The sequence below is a fragment of the Molothrus aeneus genome, chromosome Z (assembly GCF_037042795.1).
Source record: "Molothrus aeneus isolate 106 chromosome Z, BPBGC_Maene_1.0, whole genome shotgun sequence".
NCBI classification, from domain to species: Eukaryota; Metazoa; Chordata; class Aves; order Passeriformes; family Icteridae; genus Molothrus; species Molothrus aeneus.
The window spans coordinates 57,119,371-57,141,302 of record NC_089680.1 but is presented as its reverse complement, the minus strand read 5'-3'; the positions used below and the strand labels follow the sequence as shown (position 1 = coordinate 57,141,302).

Genomic DNA, 21,932 nt, shown 5'->3' with positions numbered 1-21,932 from the left:
AGACCAATGCAATTCCTGAGCCCTTGCTTCACAAGATTTTATTGCTGTGAAACTCTATCAAAGCCCCAACTTCCATACAGTATACAAATCACTGTAATTCAGTAAATTGTACATAGACATAATCACTGAAACAGCAGACTATACGAAGAGATGGTACATACTTGTAGTATTGCTTTTGCAATGCACTCATTTCCATTCTCAGAATTTGCTCAACTTTAGCAGGTAAGGACTTTTCTACATCTTTTTTAACTCTTCTCAGCAGAAATGGTTCAAGTTCTTTGTGAAGACTTGCATAACCACACTCTCTCCCTTTGCCATGCTCCTCTTCAAAATCTTCCCATGAAGAAAACCTTTAACATAAAAAAGTATAAGCACAAAATAATGAAATATTGTGAACACCCTGATGAAGCAAAATTCAGGAAGAAAGGTAACACAGACACAGAACATATACCACAAAAACACATATACATTCAGATTTCTTCCCCACTCCCTTCTGTTTCATCCCATTTCTGAATTTTCACCTCCCAAGAAATCCCAGATACTGTGCCTGTAAATACAAGAATGGAATTTTCCAAAAATGTCTACAGAATGAAAACTTCTGATTCCACAATGGAAATGCAATGTTTCTCTGCAAGGACACTTGTCTAGATGGTTGCAGAAAAGTCCATTATTATATTTTATCAAGACAGCATAAAAAACCAGCTCCATGTCCAGAGGGTGTGCAAGAGAATAAGAGTAGACTCAAAACATGTCTTGCAGCTTGTATGGTCTAGCTAATGTGTAGCTATTGTCTTTACTAATAGAGTTGGAGAATGGAGTTTATGTTTAAACAAATGAATAATGGCTACCCAACCTCAGTGGCTTTGCTTGTACTGTCCTGTATAATCCATAGCTCAGTTTAAACAGAGCTATGGTGCTTGGGATTTACAAGATGTCTCACAGGAACATGCGCTTTCACACATGACCTCTAGTTTACCTTAGGTTTAAACAAGTCAGTACACAATCAAGTCAATGCAGTAAGTTTACTGTATTCAAAACACATGGGAAAACCAGCTATCTGATTAAATTACAGTATTTTTGGCTTCTTGACACAAATTTGTTTTCATCAATTGTATTATCATATGAAAAATTTCATTCTTCTTCCCCCAGAGCAAATCTATATGGTTTTTCTCTTAGGTCAAGATGAAGCCTTTTCCCCAGGTTCTGACCCATACATCAATCCATCATTTTTGCACACTGCTAAAATGGGAAAAGGTGACATCTGCTACCAGCATTACTTGCCTAAAGCAGCATAAAAAGATACTTTATGTAGGATATTTAAGCTATCTTTCAGTACAATTCCCTATTTCTACCGATTCTCATACATCACTACCTACTTCACAATAAAAAACTTAACAAAAAAAATCTTTCTTACTTTTCTGGCATGATGAAGTGGAGTAAAGACCAAAGCTCTTTGAGAGAGTTTTGCAGAGGTGTTCCGGTAATAAGAAGACGATGGTTAGACTTAAAGTCTATTAAAGTTTTGTACAGAAGAGAGTCATCATTTTTTAAACGATGAGCTTCATCAACTCCTATGAATGCCCAATTCAGACCACCAAGGAATGACTTGAAAAGGAAATGGAGATGGGGGAAAACATTATTGAAATCAACAAATTACATTATTTTCCACATAATATAAACAAGCTATCAACCCGATTACTTCTTGGTTTATTTCAATAAAATAACAGCTATATGCTTTTAGTACTAATTATGGCTTTTACATTTTCACGTTCAATGAAAAGCTGTGTAGTCATCCTAAGAAAACATAAATTCAATCTCTTATTTAAAAAAATGCCCTGAACTCTGACCCACATTTTTTTACATGGCAGGAAAAAAATCGTTATTGACTTCTTCCCATACAAACAATGAAGTAAACAAAGTCAAGTGCTTCTTGAATAACTGTATCAATTTCCACATACTGTTAGAAGTATTAACAATAACTCTGCGTGCTATCACTTCAGAGACAGTATTAATACATGTGCGCATACATATGCAGAATATCACAGAAAAATAATTAGGGATTTCCTAGTTTTGTATCAAATTTGGGATTAAGGTTCTGTTAGGTTCTGCTTCAGTTCCTTGATAGTGGTCTGCAAAGAAGCAGAGCAAGAAGCTGAGAGGAGATCATTACAGCAATGACACTCTCAAGCAAACTGAAGAAAATTAAGTGTTACCCACCTCATAAAATGGGAAAAGGCTGAAAGCCTCACCACATGTATGAAAAATCCAGAAGTGCTTAAAATAAGAAGATTCCCAAGAAACAAAAACCAAAACCCCAAAATACACACTGCTGTAGCACAACTATCAGACTCTCCATGAATTTAATGGGCCATAAATCAAATATATGCAAGCCTAAACAGAATTATTCTATACTGGGGAAATTATTTTTGCCTCCCCAAAGAAGGGCAATTACCTTATCCTTTAGCAAAATTTCATATGTTGTTAAGAGTATGTTAAATTTCAATCGTTTGGTCTGTGGATGCATCCATTCATGAGTTCTTATCTATAAAAAGAAACAAGTAAACTATTAGCTGCAGAAAAAAGGTCTTGCTGACTGGAATCAACTGAAATACTGCAACAATGAAGATATTTACTAGCATAAAACAATATGATAACGGAACAGAAGGACAACACGCACATATATAATATAAGTATGTATATAACATATAAATATATATACATATGAACATATATACATTTTATACATAAATAACTACACACGCATATGCATACTATATATATATATATATATACACACACACATACACATTTATAACAGACAAGAACTTTTTACTTTAATGGGTAAGATTAATAACATTAACAAACCAACAACCTTTCAAGAAAGTAAGATCATGACTGGCTTTCTTATATACTTATTTTCACTATATCCACCTAAATAATCACATGGGGGAAGATAACTGGTTTTCAAATGCAAAATTCTTAATTCTGTCCACTATTAAGTAGAAAGGAAACTTCTCACACACATTTACATGAGATCAAAATCCAAGTCTTCAATTCACATTTTAAAGGCATAGGGCTTCAGCAAATATTTCCTCAGTCCCAACCAAAAAAATTTGAGATATTCAGATGATAAAAATATTAAGTATGTCTTGTTTACGAACAAGACTTTCCAATGACAAGGAAAAATACTCACCATATTTCTACTAGTTATATCTCCTAAGTAAACTACAGCATTCATCTGAGGAGCCCAGGTTTGAATCTCTCTTTGCCAAGACGTCAAGGTAGAAAGTGGCACAACCAACAAGAATGGCCCATACAATTGATGTTCGTGAAACAGATAGTTCAGAAAAGAAATTGTTTGTATGGTTTTACCTAGACCCATTTCATCTGCGAGAATACAGCTATTTCCTCTAAAACAAAAAGAAGAAAAAAAAAGGAAACAAAACTATTTAGGGGATGTGTGGAGATCGGGAAGGTTTGGATTCTAAGAAATCATTATCTTTTGAATATAAAATCCAATCATAACAGTTTTCAAGATTTTACTACTACACATTTTGAAGACATTTATTTACATTGTTTTTCCATCCAAAGATTTCCAATCCCTCCTACCCCCCTGAATTAACTAAAAGGTTTCAAGTAGTTCTCCTGAGTCTAATTTTTAAATTTTAACAGTAATATTGACATTCCATAAATGTTTGTTCTCATATTACTGTTTTAGGTCTGTTGGTTGTTTTAAAACCATTACTTATTCCATTGAAACTAAAACCAAAGTAATGACACATCTTAGCTGCTTTTTGTTGAGAATGGCCATAAAATTATAATTTTGGTACTACTCAGAGCAAAACCAGTCCCTTCAGATCTCTGTTTTGAGCTTACAATATGAAAGTTTCCAACTTTAAAAAAAACCCACCCAACAGAAAAAAACATTTCAATATGTTACAAATGCTTGCAATTTACAAACAAAATTTAGAGTCCTTACTTGCACCATGAGTGAGCAAGCCAATTCAACCCATTTAACTGATAATCTCTTAACTCTAAACTTTCGTGTCCTCCAATGTAAGATGGTTGTTTTTTTAGTGCAACAAATCGTGGCCTTTGTTTTAGAACCTGTGAAAAGCAAATTGATCATTGGTCAATGATTGAACTGTAACTGAAATTACCAAAAGATCTTCCTATAGAAAAAGTAACAGGAGGTATTTACTAGTTCATCAACTCTAGTTTTTATCTACCAATGTAAGCCAGGCCATATAAAAACACCAAGTAATTAGCAAATTGAAACTAGTTTGAATGCCAACCTAAATGTCACAACATGAATGACATTAACTCACTTAAAGTTTTCTTTTAAAATAAACTACAATACTAAACAAATCCATTTCTGAATGCTAGTAAAAATGCAGGGGACTGGCATCTACAAAACCTATTCTCAGTAGTGCTACTGTCCAGACATCCTACTATACATCATTACTGGTATTCTGAAAAAACTTTCAAAAAACCTCATAATCTGTATTTGATATGTAGATTTAAAAAAAAATCACATTTTTACTATTGCAACTGATGTGGTAGGTTGAACTTGGCCAGGAGCCAAGCCGCCACCCAACTGCTTACTCACTTACCACCCTAGAGGGACAAGAGAGAGAAATGAAAATGTAAAAAGTGAGAAAAAAATTGTGGGTCAAAATAAGGAGTCTACCGGGTGAAGGAAAAACACCCACCCAATCAAAACAAAAAACACATAGAAAAAAATCCCACAAGGGACAGAATGAGTCACACATCAATTCACCAGCAGACTGATGACCAACAAATCTCCAGGCAACAGGCAGCCCCTGCTCGGCCCACCTAATTTATTGCTGAGTAAGACATTAAATGGCACCAAGCATGCCTTTGGTCAGCAGGTGGTTCAGCTGTTACTGGTGTGCTCCCACCTAACCTACTCATGGTGGGGAATGAGTACACAGGATACAGAGAAGGCACTGTGCAAGCACTGTTCAGTAACAGCCAATATGTGTTACCAAAACCATTTAGGTCACAAAAATAAACCACAGACTGCAGAGGCTGCTATGAAGAAAATCAGCCCTATCCTAGTCAGACCCAGTACAGCTGATTATAAATCCATTGCAAGTTACCTACTCACCTTGCAATCTTTAAAGGGAGTGGTCTTGGATTGATTTCTGCTGAAGTACTCATCAATGCGTGCCTGAAACTTTTTGGCAATGAGAGCTCCATCTTCCCAGCTACATTCAGAATAAGGCAGACCCTGCCACTTACAATAGTAGTCTGGATAACCAGCAGCTGATTTCTGATTTGAATGAGCTGCAAAAATGCATCAGAATTCTAATCAGCATTTTACTTCTGTACTGTATGGAAACATTCATTGTACATAATAACAAAAGCTAGACCCATACAGACAGCCTGACAGCTCTTCTCTTTACCTTTTTTGTTTTGGATTAGAATTTTGTGGTACCAATATTTTACATTTCTTAACTGTAAATACAAGAGCATTGAGAACATACAGAATCCCTGACATTGATTTCTGTCCACAAGTTTGTAACATACCAATTATTCTTTCCACTATCTGGTATTGTTTATGTAGATCATCTGTAAGCTCCTGCTGGCAGTTGTAATATTCCACATCTTCTGGAGAAGCGTTTTTCAGCCTGGAGCAGGAGTTAATGCACAACACTTATTACACCATATACTTCTAAAACTAAGAAAATTCAGCAACTCTACAGCTCTGAATGTAATCACCCCACGAATCTTGCCTGGAAAGTTTTTTTAAGGAACAACTTAAAAATCCCTACTACAAAATGGCTGCGTCTGGCTTAAGTGCCTCACCATTAATGACTGAAAATACTTATCGCTGAAAATTAGTATTCTCCATTAGTTGCTTGACTAGTGCAACTGATAACTGTAGTAGCTATCCCTCCAAATAAGCAGTACACTTTACAGGTTATTTTCATGGAATAGTATTCAGGGTGACTCACTCTGTAAGAATCCATCTAATGATTAGTTGCTAAAAATCCCACCAGCATTCACTGATTATATTAAACATACTAATAAAACTGGACACCAAAGAGATGACTTTAAAATGCATGTATTTCTTCATGGTTTTTATTCTCAAGCTTCAATCTCAGGTTTCAGCAAAGAAAATTGAATTCTGCAAAGTCACCTGAAATGGCTAATGCACCAAAAAAACATTGATCCTTGAAGCAATTCTTGAAGAACTCCAATCAAAGTATAATGGAAAAATTACCAAAAGCTACAATTTATTATTCATTTTTAAATACTACCCATCTTGTTAAAACTCCATTTATACCATACAGACACATACACACACGCGCACACACACACCAGATTCAGAGAATTATGTTACTGGAACATGTTAAAGGGGCTTTGGCTTTCAAAGTTTTTGTCTTCTCAAAAAGACAAAAACCTGTTACCTTCTCAAAACCAGGTAACAGGTCTTAGAAACACAATAGAATACCTACAGTGTTTCAAAATAAGTATAATTAAAAAAATGTATTCACCATCGTTTTGTTTCCTGATCCTTTTTCTTGTAATTGTCCAGTTTCTTCATTCCTTTAACATTTTGTTGCTTCAGTGTTTCCTCAGTTTCCCAAGTGTTGTGGATGTGTGACCAACCTTTCCATTTAATAAGATACTGTACTTCTGCTGGCTCCTTTGATTTTTCAAACCCAGCATTTGGATCACCATCGGCCTCAACTGCATATATTGTGGTTGCAGCACCTGTGGCTGAGAAAGAAACCACATCATATGCCTTGAGTAAGTGTGCATTGTCATAAGTTAACCAGTTAAAAATGTAGCAAAGTAATTGGTGGTAATTTTAGATGAGCATATAGTAGACCAGTGTCTACTGGACTCATGTCATTACTATTATTTGAAAGATTATGATGTAGATATATTAAGATATGCACAAGTAGTCAAGAGAATAAAAGAGCAACCAACATTTCTACACTGCAATATCTTATCTTTCCTCACGAAAATTTTATTTGTATTCCTGGTTTTTAAAGTAGTCACTAGGGAATGCTCCACACTAACAATGCTTGTCATCTTCTGTTACACTAGTCTTATCTCTCCTAACCCTGGCATTATTACCATCCAGATCTAACCAAGTGAGCTTATCTCAGTGGTGTTGATAAGGAAATGAGACCAGCAAGCTGCTGGGGAAGATAAACTCTGCCCAGAGAGGCAATGCCAAAAAAGCAGCAACATCATCTGTGCAGGAAGAATGAAAGAATCTTCGTTCCTAAGTCTTTGACTACAGCAGTAACACCATACACTGGAGCAGGATATGGGATAGCACGGGAGAGGGAATTTGAGAGAAGAATACTACTTCTGACAAGGATCAATCATTTAAGACAGTAAGTATAACTAATGGAGAAAGGCAGCCCTGCAGTGCAAGGAGCTCAGCATTTGGGTGGGGTTTTTTCATGTGTTTGTTTAGATATTTAAGAGTAGTATGGGAGAACTGGTTACTTGGGACAAGGAGCAGGCTGAGATACACGACAACTGCTTTGCCTCAATCTTCACTAGGCAAGTGACTAAGTCACACCAGAGAAAGCAAAGGCAGGGAGGGAATGGGAGAAGGAGGAATCACCCACTCCAGGAAAAGATCAGGTTTGAGACCAATTAAGGAAACTGAAAGTTTCAAGTCCATGGCACCAGATAAGATACATCTACAGGTCCCGAGGGAACTGGCAGACGAAATAGCTAAGCCACAACCATAATCTTTGAGGTCATGGTGGTCCAGGGAAGTTCATACTAACTGGAAAAGGAGAAATATAAACTTCATTTTCGAAAAAGAGAAAAAAGGAAGACCCCAGGCTCTGGGGTCCCCACTGTAACAATGATATGGGCTTTCTGGAGTACATCCAGAGGAGGCCACCAACACGGCAAAGTGGGCTGGAATAGCTATGGTATGAAAACAGGCTGACAGTTGAGGTTGTTATGCCAGGAGAAGAGAAGCCTCTGGGGAGACCTTGCAGCACCTTCAAGTACCTAAAGGAGGCTATAAGAAGGCTGGAGAGGGACTTTAGACAAGGGCACATAGTAGTAGGACAAGAGGTCATGACTTTAAACTGAAGGAGACTTAGATAAAGTATTTGGAAGAATTCTTTGCTAAGAGGGGGGTGAGGCACCATAACTGGTTGCCTGGCTACACCCAGAGAAGCTGTAACCCAGGAAGTAAGCGTTCAAGACCAGGTTGGATGCGTCTTTGACCAAACTGGTGTAGTGAGACATATACTTGCCGATGGCAGAGGAGTTGGAATTAGCTGATCTTTAAGGTCCCTTCCAACCAAAATCATTCTGTGAGTCTATGATTTTAACTTGCAAACTCAAATACAAAGCAGAATTCTAGATACCATTGCAATTTTAGATGCATTTTTTGTAGCCATTCCACCCATTGTTCTGTATTTGTACTGCAGTACCTGAAAACATTATTTCAGTGGTTTAGCCTTACCAACACTGTCTTTCAATGTTCCGACTACTAGTCAACTCTCCCATGTAGTCTACTTTCTCCACATACATAACTTGCACTTATCAAGACCAATGAACTGTACAAACAGTGTCATAACAACATGGTGTGCATTCATGCAATACAGAGTTATCTTCCATCTGATTTTTATTTTCTCCTCAGGTATGCAATTTTCCTGTATTCTACAATACTTAGAAAGGAATAGAAGCATTCTTACGAATATAAAAGGTGCAACAGTATGACTTCTTTGTAACTTTAAAACGATTGCTTTTTAACCTATAGATGAGAATATGCATTGAAGTTGCACCATGATCTTAACAAGGATTTTAAAAACACTTAAAAAATATACCTCCTTTACGGCCAACTCGACTATCCATAAATTTCTCTATAGTTTCAAATTCATCTTCTTCAGGTTGTGGAACGTCTTCTCCACAAACTTCTAGTAAATCATCAGAATCTGTCTTGGTTTCTTCAGCTTCCTTGTAACTAATGTTGACTGTTGCCTGACGACGAGATCCCCTCTTATCATAATCATCATCATCCTCCTCCTCATCATCATCCTCTGAAGAATCAAGTTGCCTCTTTTTTGGTCCTGCATTCTTTTTCCCACTTTTTGGCTTAATTCTTCAAGACAATAATGTATGACACAACAATGATGTTTCAATGGAGGCAACAATTAATTTTCTGCATTGTTTTCTGAATACAAGTATATAATGAATGTTCAATTACTCTCCTTTCATTTAAAACACACAGGAAAAGGCAGTCACTAGAAAGCATTAATATATTATCATATTATGTATATTAAAAAAAACCCCTTTTTTTTTCATCAGTAAGTACTACCATTTTCAGTTGCATGCATAGTAGTAGTAAATACTCAATTATTTTTAGAAATAGTTTAGAATAGAGCATTCAAATGCCCAACTTCTTACCTGGTTTGAGGTTTACGGCTTTTGACCTTGTTTTTTGGCTCATAGTCAGATTCACTCTCCTCACAGCTGCTTTTCTCCCTGTCTTCCTCCGATTCAGAATCTGAACCTGTTCCCGACATTGACCCTGATCCTGACATTTGCCAGTCTTCACTGTACATGATGAAAGACAAAACAGTAATTTCATATTGTTGCATTTTTTAGAACTGTTATTCACCCATGAGGGACCTGCTGTTATTTCAAGATCCTTCACAGAAATAAAAATCTTGTAACAGTTATTTCAATTGATGAGACAGAAATTTGTCCTCAGTGAATACTAGGTAAGTTAAAAAATGTCCAATGGCATGAAAGGGATTTGGACTAAGAGGTAGATTTAAAATCTAAAATAACAACAAAAGTCTGGATTTCTATATAAATTTCAGCATGAAGAAATGAGTTAATGTGACATTAAGAAAACAAGTCTACCTGGTAAGATACATATTCATCAGAAGTTAGATGTGTTCAAAGCATAAAGTTCTATCATACTGTATTTTGGAGAGTCTCATATTTCTCATATTGTCTAATGCCTATGGTCTCTGTGGCCCATGTGAACAATCAGCAACTTTGGCACGAGAAATGAAAAATAACAGGCAGATTTGAGAAATGCAGAAAAACCTGAAAACCTGAACTGCAACAACTAGTGAGTGGCACTGGCTCCCAAAAGCTTCTACTAAACTCTCAAATCAGTGCTTCACAGCCAGGCAAGGTACTATGAGTAAGACACTTGTGACTGAGTGTCCTAGGTTACAATATAAAGATGTGTTCTATTCCCATCCTCAAAAGCTGCTGAAACCAGGAGGGGCATTTTCCCCTCATCTCCTGTTAATGGGCCCAACAATGCCTTGCCACATTGCCACACTCAGAGATAACTCCCTCCAGGAGCCATTTCTATTTAATGGGTAATCAAGAACCCACTGCATGACTCAGAATGATACCAGCCCATTGTGAGATGCTCCACCCAGGGGGGAGGAGCTAAGCATCACCACCTGGCTATAATCTGGGCTTTGGGACAGAACTGGCAGCACTTACCAGTTTCCAAACGACAAGAGCTTCCAGATCTTTTTCACAGGATCACCACTTCAACAAGACCCTTTTATCTAGACTGCTACCACCACCCTAACTAGCAGGGTGTCAGGTTGTATTCTGACTCTGTCAATGGTTTTCTTCTTTTGTACTATTGCATGTATTTGGTTTTTGTTGTGTTGTGTCTGTTAAAGTTGGACTGTTCTGTTTCCCCCTTTCTTGTAATGGCTCAGCCTTGGTTATCTCCTCCCTCCCTTGTGCTGCCAGTTATCCCAACTCCTCCCCAGTTGCCATGGCAACTAATGTATCCTATCTCAAATCCCTCCCCAGTGCCCTGTCCATCACTTGGCGCTCCCAACTTTCTCTCCAGAAACTTCCAGCTAGAGCGTCAAGTGATTGGCTCAGGGGCTGGGGACCCACCCTCAAGTTATCCCCATTGGTGCTTTCCCTAAGTCAATGTTTTGTATCTCACTCCCCTCTGAAATTCTATTCGCCTGAGGACCGACTCTTTCCCTGTCTCCTTCGCCCCTTATAAGCTGCTGTAACTTCTTTGCAACTGTCTCTGGCTGTTGGTTCCCCTGGGACCCGATAAACCTGGATTCACCACAGCTGGAGTAAGCTGTCTTCTTCTGCTGATTGTAGCTGCAAGCCACGTCCTTTAACAAGGCTATCGCTGCTGTCACAGCACAGGGCGATTGCCTTAGGTGCTGTCCTCGATCACTGAAATCCGGATAGTGCCCCAATACTGCTAGCGGTGCTGGATTGCTTGCAGGGATGTCCGAGAAGGACAATCCTTCTCCAGCTGGCCGCTTTAGGTTTTGTTCCCTTTTCCTAATAAACTGTATTTCTGACTTGGAGTCTCTCTCTGGTTTTGCTTGCAACACAGAACTCTGAGTAGCAGGATCCCCTGATTTCTGCTTAACTGAAATTTTTTACTTCATGACAGGAAAGATGATGTACAGTATCTTGATTCAAACTCTGACTTTATACAGGAAAATTCAATCATAATACCTTAAATAACAACTTAATCAAGTGAAGTTGTTATTAAACTGCAACAAAGTTAAACTGCAACAAAGTATTTTAGAAATAAAAGCACTGATGGATGTTTTCAAACATATTGCAGACTCATGCTGAGAAACTAGTGTGATAAGAGATGCTCATTTGACAGTTCATTTTAAAATTACAAAATAAGAAATGAAAGATCAAGACAAGAAGAGAACTTAAGCATCTTAAGAGTGAGGAAATCAAATATAAGCATCTGTCTCTGATAAAAAATGTGTGCTATTACTTAGGAAAATAGCTTACTCTTTATGTGTTTTTTTCTTGGTTTCACTGGATGAGTCATCTGCTGAATCTTCACTACTTGAGGAGTCCTGCAGAGGAAGGAAATAAACCAAAGCCAAAGGAAATAAACCAAAGGCAACTCATTTTTACAAAAACAATTATGTAAGAAATCTTCTAACAAGTAGATTTTGAAAAGATATATCAGTTTCCACTGCCAAATTTGAGTTTCCACTGTCAAATTTTACCCTCTTCATGCCTTCCAATTTAGCTGTTTGAATCCTGGTATTGTTTTTGTACTTATCCATCTATGAATACACTATGCCAATACTGCTTTGGAGAACACCACATAAAACTCCCATCTTAAAAAATCAACATTGTGCCCACATAAAAACAGTCATGGTGTAAGCTGCTCCACATTACTCAAGATGACGTCTCTATAAAAATTCTAATGAAATCTCCTACCCTCAAGAGCTTTTCCACTTTTCATATCCATTCACATTAAAACACCAGTTTAAGAAAATTTTGAGAATAGCATATCCCTTCTTTCTTTACAATAGAAGTAAAAACAAGAACCCCCTTAAGGCTAGGTTTTCTTAAGACCAGTCTCATTGTCTTAAACTTAGTTTAGAATAACTTTTATCCTGAAAAGCATCTTTCTGGAAGAGAGTGCTTAACAGGTGTAAATTAAAATTTTAATGATACATGATTAAGTTTTCTGTTTAAAAGATGAGCTCCTAAATCAGACAAAACCAGAAATTCAACCAAATGAGTGTGACTACAGTACAAAGTCTTTGTAATACAGGACAAAAAGACATCTTTACAAATAAAATACAGTTCACAGTTTTGATTAGTGTTCTTAAAAGATATTCCTACTGCAAAAAGTCAGTATTTCTTTAGCCTATGATTTAGGTTTTGAAATACCTGGAATACAGGCCTCATACTTAAAATACAAGAATTCTTCTGTAGTAACTATTACAAGACTTGTAAAAATTAGTTTTCTACTTCATATGGAATTTCTGAAAACTATAGCAGACATCTTTTCCAAAAACACGTTGAAAAAATAATTTAGCATTTTTATTTGTCTTTACAATAAACTCAAGAAGCCAGAAATATAGTGTAAGTCAGTACTGTGTGGCTTGAAAATTTTGTCTAGACAACACAGAATAGCTACCTAAAAAAAGCACAGAATAGCACTGCTATAATTTTGGGACGACTCACTTGGAAACAAGTAACCAGAGGTATCTTTACTTTTCTGCATAAAAATGACAGTTATTTGAATGTTAATTTTATAGACTAAGCCCAGGCTTCTATGCTCACTCAGAGAATATAAATTCGCTCAATGTAATTTTATTGCAATATGTACATTTTAAAAATTACATTAATCACCTCTTCTGAAACACTGTCTGATGAGGCTGCCTTTTGTTGTTGCTGCTTCTTGAGTACTGCTGATCTTTGCACGGCAAGTACACTTGGACTAGACTTCCAAAACTAAACAGGAATAGACATGCAAGTGACAGTTAAACATACTGAAAATCTCCAGTTTACCACATATTTACTTTTCCTAAGTAGCATCTTAATTTTATCAATTAAAACATTTCACTACAAAAAAAATTCACTACAAAACACTAACATTAACTAACAATATCAGACAGCTTTTTAAAGTCGTAAGATTTCTACAAAACAGAATGTTATATGCTAATCACTAGGATGATTACTGAAACATGTTTAACCATAGTTGTGTAGGTAATTGTTAAAGCAAAACTTCATAAAGTACATTTTTAAATTCACACAGATAAATTCTTTCAGATTGCTCAACTGCTATGATTTTGTTTCATACAGTAATAGTTAAACATATGGGAAAAAATTTAACAGAGAATCCTTAACAGTCTTCAGTTCTTGGTGTGACTCATCCATGACTACCTTCATAAATATGGTATACCACTCCATAAACATGGGAGAGTGCATGTAATTCTGGCCCACTGGATTGAAGAGATTTCTCAACATCACTTTTTTCCTGCTCTTAGCAGACTTATTGATAAAGAAAGCTAACCATATGTAAGCTTGAAATTTTTACACAATTATTTATACAGACAATGAAGCCAAGCATTTGAGAAACAATGTAAAAACAGAATTCAGGAACAACAGTATATGTTATCTTTCTCTTAAGTAAGTTCCAGTAAATTAGCACATGCTTCTGTATGATGAAATTTAGGTAGCCTTTTAACTGAAAATACTTACAAATGTGAGAATTTTAAAAGCACAAATCTAAACACTTATACGAGAAACCTGCCCAATGTTTAAGGCAGCAAAGTACATGCTTTCACTACCGCAATCAAGTTAAAATCTAATTAAGAACATTTCATTACCTCTTTTTTTTTAATGAGCACTGATCTTTAAAATAACTTTAAAATATTTTTTTACTATTTCCTTGCCACTTTTTTAATATTTCCTTTGCCATTTCCTTGACAAAGAATTCATATATCTTGTTTACCTCAGATCCATCAACTTTTGGTGGTTTAGATTGAATTTGTTTCTTCTCTCTAGATGTGTCAGACTCTGATTCTGACTGAGTCCCTGACTCTGAACCAGAGTCAGAGTCACTGCTGCCTGACTGGCTGCTGCTTCCGTCACTACTGCTTCCAGAGCTTGAACCAGATCCAGAAGCTGATGCTGACCCAGAATCATCATCTGATCGGCTGCAATGACAAGTTAGTAGGATATTACACAAGTGCAAAAGTAACAGGATTAAAAGTTAAGATTAAAAAATAAGTCACCTTAGCTTTACCTATAACTCAAGTGCTAAGTCAGACCAGACTACATAAGCTGAGTTGAATAAAACTAAAAATAAACAGGGAATAAGAATTTTAAGTGTAATTAGATACTTTATGTGAAGCCAAAATAAAGATAAAGCAAAACCATTTATTTACCATAATACAGCAGTGTCATACAGGGAAATTAAAGCGGTAGAAACACTTTGTAGCCATACAAACAAGCTTCACTCCCTTCAAAATCCCTGCTTTAGCGACATCAAATGCCATACTAGCTAATGGTTTTGTCTACTTCACAAAAGACTATCCAATATTGTTTTCAATCTTCATAAAGCCATGGTAGTCCTTAGAACAAAACAAAAAGCTACACAGATTGTGGTCTTCTGTTAAAAGAGCAGTACAAACTTTTCCCACACAGGCAACTCTGAATTTGTCAGAGGTGGTATGACTTATGCCAAAGCACTTTCCTTGGCATACACTTGAGCTGTCTAAATTACTTCATCTGTATATTCATCTTACACCACATTTAACATAATTAGAACACGCATTAATTAAAGATACTTCTTTTATAATTTTAGCACTTGTTTTCCACAGAGAAGATGAGTTTGAAACTTTAGTAAAATTCCTTACTAGATTAATACTATATTTCAAAGATACCATGAGAAAGAAATACCACACAGCAAAATTATTTCAAATTATGTACACACTGACACAAATGCTTAAAAACCAGAGTAAACATGAAGTTGGAACTGAAATGTTAAAGCCAAAACCGTATCAAAGCCCAGTTGTCTCTGCCAGCACAATTCATCTGGCTGACAATCAGCTGGAGGTGAGGTGGGGGAGAGGGAAGATTGATCATTTGCCCCAGAATATACTTAACTGACTATTTTAGAACTGCAGAACAAAGCAAAATCGCTCCTCTGCTTTTGCTGCCACCAACAAAACTGTGCCAGAAAAGAAGAAATGAAGCTATTCATTAACAGATCCCTGCAGAATGCACCTCCATGAGCCATCTGCAACCAGCAACCAGGAAAAGAGGGGCAAAGTGAACACAGTAAAGCTTCCTTGCTCTGAAGAGCAAGATGTGGAGAAACATGTTGCTACTGGGTTCCTTGCACTTGCCAAGAGGAAAGCTAGGAAACAAGAAGGCTGCTCCGAAATTTCCAATTTCTTTCATTAAAGTCTTACTTCAGGCATGGTGCTGTAACACTAACTCCACTTGCCCAAAAAGCAGGTTACAGAATATGATGCTACAATATATGACTGGAGGTTAAATGACACCAGAAATTAATGACACTCCATGACTGTCTTCTTAAGAGAAGGAAAAACTATTGTAATAGAGTTTTTGCACACAAGTATTGCCTTACCTTATAAATTGCACCTTTATAAAACAACCATATTGCTCAGCAAAGCAAAGTGCCATAAATAAATGCCAGAGAGACTATAGAAGGCCTTTACTAACTGTAAATGAAGATATATAGAAGAAAACTCAGCATGGAGAGACACAAGTAAATACCGGACAAAGTTCTAGTCATAAAAAGCTAACCAAAATATGTAAATCCTACAGAACCTTGAAGGAGGGGAAAGGAATCAAGTACCTTCATGCAGGACAAGGCTTGCTTGAAGAGGACATTAATAACATGTATTACCAAATCAAAAACTTATGCAAAACACTAAGCCATATGGATGGTAATTAAGTTAGCTTTCCATATAGCAGTAAAATTGTTCACACATACTAATACAGTGCTAACCATAGGTTTAACAGCATAACAGAGACAGAGGCAACCAAGACAAAGTGCCTGTTTTCTAAGGTAGCACGGGGAAACTAACACTGGAATAATACATCTTTGTCAACTTGCTAACACTGTAAGAAATATCTAAACCAGATACAGAAGAGAATGATGGAGAGTTTAAAGAAAATACAAAAAAAATTTCAGTTTACTCAGATAAGTAAGCAAGAATTACACTGATTAGACAGAAGCACAGAATCATAAAGATTGGAAGAGACTTTCAAGAACATCCAGTGAACCGAGCACTATCACTGTAACTCCTAAACCACATCACCCAGCACCAGACGAAATGCCTCTTGGACATCTCCAGGGATAAACAATTGATGGGAAATTTTAAGTTGTTTTATGCTCTTCCCAGAAATTGAATGTAAGTTCAAAACCAAAGGGGACTGAAATAAGGAAAATAAAACTGTAGTGGGTAATGCTATTTGCTGTAGAGTTCAATGCAAAAAAAAAAAAAAGCTAATGCCAGATTTTATTATTTATTAAGAGATCAGCTACCTATCATCTAAGATCTCTGTTAAACAATACCAACATGTCAACATGTGGATTTTGATGTAGGTCATGTAGTATTCGAAAACAAGAACATGGACTCCTTATCTTGCCAGCTACCTCTCATTGAAGCTGAGTCTGGTAATGAATTTCCACTAGGCTTATAAGAAGGACCTAGAAGGACCAGCAAACATAATCCTTGTTTTTCAAAATAAATTGGCCTGATTTGGAGAAGAACAGCCTAATAGAACTCACATCACAACACACAGTAACATTTGACAAAGAGTAAAAATCTTAATTCAACCAGATTACTAATAAATGTAAGACTACAAAACAAACCTGCACACAGAAGTAAAAGAAATGGGGAGAGAAATTACAAGAAAATTACAGGAAATTACAAGAAGAAAAAAAAAATAATAAAGTTCACCACAACTGATTTAGAGCTTCCCTCACAATACCATGCACGAAGGACAATGTAGGATCCCGACCAGAGATTAATATATGGTATATAGAACAGAAAAAATAGTCAAATGAAATACAAACATTATAGCACCAATAATAACTTACTAGGCTTTCTTATCCCACAGTGTCAAATCAGAACAAGGAAAGGGGAAAAGACAAACTGAGTAGCCTGAAATAATTTTACAATCAGGGTAACAGCAACAACTTGCTGAAATATTTATCAAAGCTTAGTAATCCATGACAGTTTACATACATGCATAAAACATTTGAAATTAACTCACAAAAAGCACTACAGAAGTTCAAACACACAAGGCAACTCTATGTTGGGAAGAGCCTACTTCAACTATTATCATCCAAATTAATGCAGTTGCGCGAAACTTGTGTGAACTACAAGTTCTGCCTGTGCACCACATAGTTCCGGATATCTTCATAGAACTACAGTGTGTATTAAGAAAATTAGGTAAGAAAAACAAATAAGTTTTCATTTCTACTGTTGACTTGCCTGTTGACTTCTTCTTGGTTGACTTACCGCAGAACAAGGAACTGACAGGCTCTCTTGAGGGCTACCAAAGCAATGTTTCTCTTATTATGTACTTTCATACACTCTTTCAGCCTGAAACCTGAAGGCACAAACTCTACAAAGATAGCACTATAAGTCAGAAATCTAAAGCTCTTGTTTGCAAAGGAGATAGAAAGTCGAATAATAAATAAGCTCTGCATAATGACAAATTGCAGATCTTCAAGACAGTATAGACAAGCAGCACTGCATGAGCTAGAACACTTACAAATCCCCGACAGCTTCAACAGTCCATACTTCAAAGGACTTTCCTCCACAGAAATATGAAGGATTTGAAGCAACAGTAACAGAGATGGGGCACATAAGGCAAAAAACACATCTACAGGAAGAACTACAGGCTTAGGGCTCAGTTTTCAGTGTGTAAAATATTTTCAATATTAGAGAGAAAATTAGTATTTTTCTTTCTATAAGTCAAAGACCCAAAAGAGAGCATGTTTATGCCAAGATCAAAATTTTATACACTTCTGGATGCATACTGTCCTTTTGCTTTTCCCCTACTTAAAAAAAATAAAATATTTGTCTAGCACTTTTAATGATAATATTTTGTGTAACACAGCAGTTTAAAGAAAACATTTTTGTATAAACACAGCAACAACAAAACCTCTATTGTCTAACAGGACTAGGTATCTATTCAAACAGAAATTGAATATAATTTTTCAGTCCAAGAATTAGTTCTTAATTAGCTATAAAGTTCTGTATCTACAAGACAGACAGAAAGAATAGAGTTGATTATCAACTGTTTTTTTTTTTTATTTCTTCACATATCTCACGTAAAGCAGTTTTAGACCGATATCAGACTCAACTAACAATCCACTATCGAAATAACAGAGCACCTTATTAGTTTTTTACAAAACACCTGTAAAAAAGCACCAGCAATGAAGTAAAAGCATAGACCTATGTAACTTTTTCTAACAATGAACAAATCCACCAAAATGTGCACAGACTTATTTGGGAAAAAGGGAGAAGAGTTATGTAAAGAGGAGAATAAAGAATTACGTTTCCCCTCACAACAGATGGAAAAGTTGAATATATCTGTGGCATTTTCTAGCCATATCTCTTAAGCACTCTCCATAACGAAAAAATGGGGCAGAAAAAATTAAGTCTTACTGAAAACCCAATGTAGCAGCAGTTTTCCATTTCAACTTCTATTAAGCATAGATACTAGCAGTTACTATATCATATCAATTTAACACACAGAGATACCAATGATTTCTAGCACTTTGCCTCTGCAGCTGTAACATCACTGGGACATTATCTGTACTTCTACTTTTGTTTCACAGTAGAACAAAACAATGAGTCATTGCTTCACATTATCGAATGAGCCAGACTGACCCTGCCTCAGGACTTAGCTGAGAAACTATCTCTTAAAGACAGCCTTCCTAGTGATCAAGACAATCCATACTTCAAACTGATGTGAGGAATGCCAGGATTTACCTAAAGGCTTTATCATGCTCCAAGGAGCCAGCCTTGGAGCTGCACTATTTGCCCTAAGGTGTTCTATGAATGAGAAGTAGCTTCCCCCTCTCCCAGCCTCACCAACACTTCACAGATGAAAGAAAACTGGCACATGAAGACAATGGTTATCAAAGAGGAGTGCACATAAGCAGACAAGACAATCAGTGGGGGTATGTAAAGAATACATTGGAACTGATATTAAGATTTAATTTTTATCTAAAACAAGCAAACAAAGCAAAAAACACCACCCAAACCAAAGTAACAACCTAGGAAATGCAAGAAGGAAAGGATGGGAAGGACAGCAAGGGACACAAAGGAAGGAAGGGGAGGAAGGGAGACCCCAAACCACAAATTCAACTCTACAAACATTCAACTATTAAATAAATGGTTTGATGTTGGAATGTTGAGGGACATAAGACAGATAATGGACTTTGGACCTGGTTAACATAAGAGATTTGATTACAGGATGCCTTGGCAAAAGCAAACGGAACTTTGAAAATTAGACCTAAATTGCAAGAAGATTAAATCAGACAGGTTTATCGGAAAAAAAATCCCACTAAACTCTGCAAGCAAGAGATGTTATATGCTTAGGTTTGTGTATGTGATTTTAACTTAATCATTGTACTACACATTACTAGTCTCTCTGAAATAGCATATAAGCGTTTGTATCCACCAATAAAACTGGATTCTCATCAACGAATCAGTCTTCCCAGTCTCTCTCCATCGTCAACAGTTTGACACCTGTAAGCTCACTCAGCCCATATGTCTGTCTGATGGCCCAGTGTCACATAAGGCAGTTGAGAGGCCCTGGAGTAAGTATGTGCTCCACCACCCAGAAGGGTGACAGTGGCACAATCACTCCATTCCTTCTGTGTGCAAGTGAGACAGACTTGTGTGCAGCTTATCTCTGCCTGATGAGGTGGATTCCTGGATTGTATTACTTAGTTTTAACCAAATTAACCCTTACAGAATGGAGTAGTTTAAAAAGAGTCCTGTAAGGAAACAATGGACTCAAAGTACTGTGAATGCATGTGAAAAGAAAATGGCAGTACTACACTTCTACTACAGTAAGAGCTCTTCATAAGCCACACTCCAAGGTAACAAACATCTGACAAGAATTTGGATTAAAGAAAATTTCACTTATCAAGACTATTCAAAATACTACTTACCATTGTTAACAATTACCCGTACCCTAAATGTGTATCATATCTTGAGATATTAGCCAATGGTAGCATGAAACCATCACAATTAACAAGACATCTGAAAATTAACCATCCAAAACACAAAAATAAACCTTCATTTTTTTCCAGCAATGTTTCAAGGAATGCAATAATAGTAAATCTTGGACTTTTAAAAATGTCCCTTATTTTAATGATAAATTAAAGTAGCAGCCTACTCTGAGGTTTTCTTACCTAAGATCAAGGGGGAAAAAACCATCATGCCATCTGAGAATTGAATTTTTGTGACTTAAAAATAGGTAAAATAATGCATGGAAAACTACAGTGACAACCTGAAGCTCATTTCTTTGTCAGGAAATGCTGTTCAAAGACACACAGAAAACATTGCTGAAGATTTGAAAAAAACAAGTACTAGAACAAATCATCCATTTCAGAAGGTTTGCTCTACAATTGGATGAAAGTACAGATGTTTCTAACATGTCACAAATTCTGGAATTTTAATAATGAGGTACATTAAAAATTACTTTTCCTAAGCCACTAAAGGAAAAGCATTAGAGAAGTTATTTTATCAACAGTAAACTACTTCTTTAATTAAAAAAGTAAAAAAAAGTTTTATGAAAAAACTATGCAAATATAACTAGGAATGTGTGGTTGCTTTGACTGGAATAAAAAACAGTCTAGTAAGGGTGGTAAGAGATTGCAGTACAAAATATGTTCATCCACTCCATCAACAACAGGTAAGCTATTGCAGCAAAAAATCTGGAGCCAGAAGAACGCAGGAAGTCACTGATGTTCTTAATTTTATGAAAATAAGTCTATGAAAAAGTAAAATATTTACCATATTTTGTAACAAGATAGGAAATTAACTTAAGAAACTATTTATGCTATAAGAGGTTTAACTGCTAAGAAGCACTGTCGACAAGGAATATTAGTTCTGGGTGAGCTCTGAGGGTGTTTGTTTTAAAAAGAAGAGTGCTTCAAATATACTAACCGTTTCTGTGGAAATAATTTGTTACCAGTAGTATGCTACCTAGCAGATATTTTTGAAAAAAATAAACAGACTTTATGTATCCCTTCCAAGTGAAGGTGACATTTTAACAGTGAAAAAGCAGGTGCTTTTCAAAAGAAACTCATGCCATAGAGATAGCATTTTGAAAACATATATTTGGAAAGGTTTCCATCATTATATGATATTACTAAAACCAATGCCTGTTACCTAAAAAAGCTATTGTATATATACACATTAAAAGCTGGGAGATAAAAATTTCCAGCCTTTATAAAAATCTTCCAAGAAGTTTCAGTGGGTTTTGATTCCATTTGTTAAAAACATGAAAACTGCTATCCCTTCAGATTAACAGGCATGAAATGATTGACAGGGTACTTGGAAATTTACTAGACAAAATATAATAAAAACCTTCACATAATTAGCTGATGGGATTGAAAA

General features: G+C 36.2%; 1 protein-coding gene across 1 annotated transcript in view; it reads right to left on the bottom strand.

Moving 5' to 3' along the window:
- The window catches only part of CHD1 (chromodomain helicase DNA binding protein 1), a 54,066-nt gene that overhangs the window by 21,666 nt on the left and 10,468 nt on the right, over window positions 1-21,932 (bottom strand). The window contains exons 3-15 of the mRNA XM_066568894.1: window positions 14,258-14,462; window positions 13,153-13,254; window positions 11,788-11,855; window positions 9,424-9,573; window positions 8,844-9,118; window positions 6,525-6,750; window positions 5,554-5,654; window positions 5,132-5,310; window positions 3,980-4,107; window positions 3,194-3,410; window positions 2,453-2,542; window positions 1,415-1,605; window positions 162-350 (exon numbers count right to left, since the gene is read on the bottom strand). Of these exons, the coding sequence (XP_066424991.1) occupies window positions 162-350; window positions 1,415-1,605; window positions 2,453-2,542; window positions 3,194-3,410; window positions 3,980-4,107; window positions 5,132-5,310; window positions 5,554-5,654; window positions 6,525-6,750; window positions 8,844-9,118; window positions 9,424-9,573; window positions 11,788-11,855; window positions 13,153-13,254; window positions 14,258-14,462 (2,121 nt within the window). The remainder of the gene's footprint in view (window positions 1-161; window positions 351-1,414; window positions 1,606-2,452; window positions 2,543-3,193; window positions 3,411-3,979; window positions 4,108-5,131; window positions 5,311-5,553; window positions 5,655-6,524; window positions 6,751-8,843; window positions 9,119-9,423; window positions 9,574-11,787; window positions 11,856-13,152; window positions 13,255-14,257; window positions 14,463-21,932) is intronic.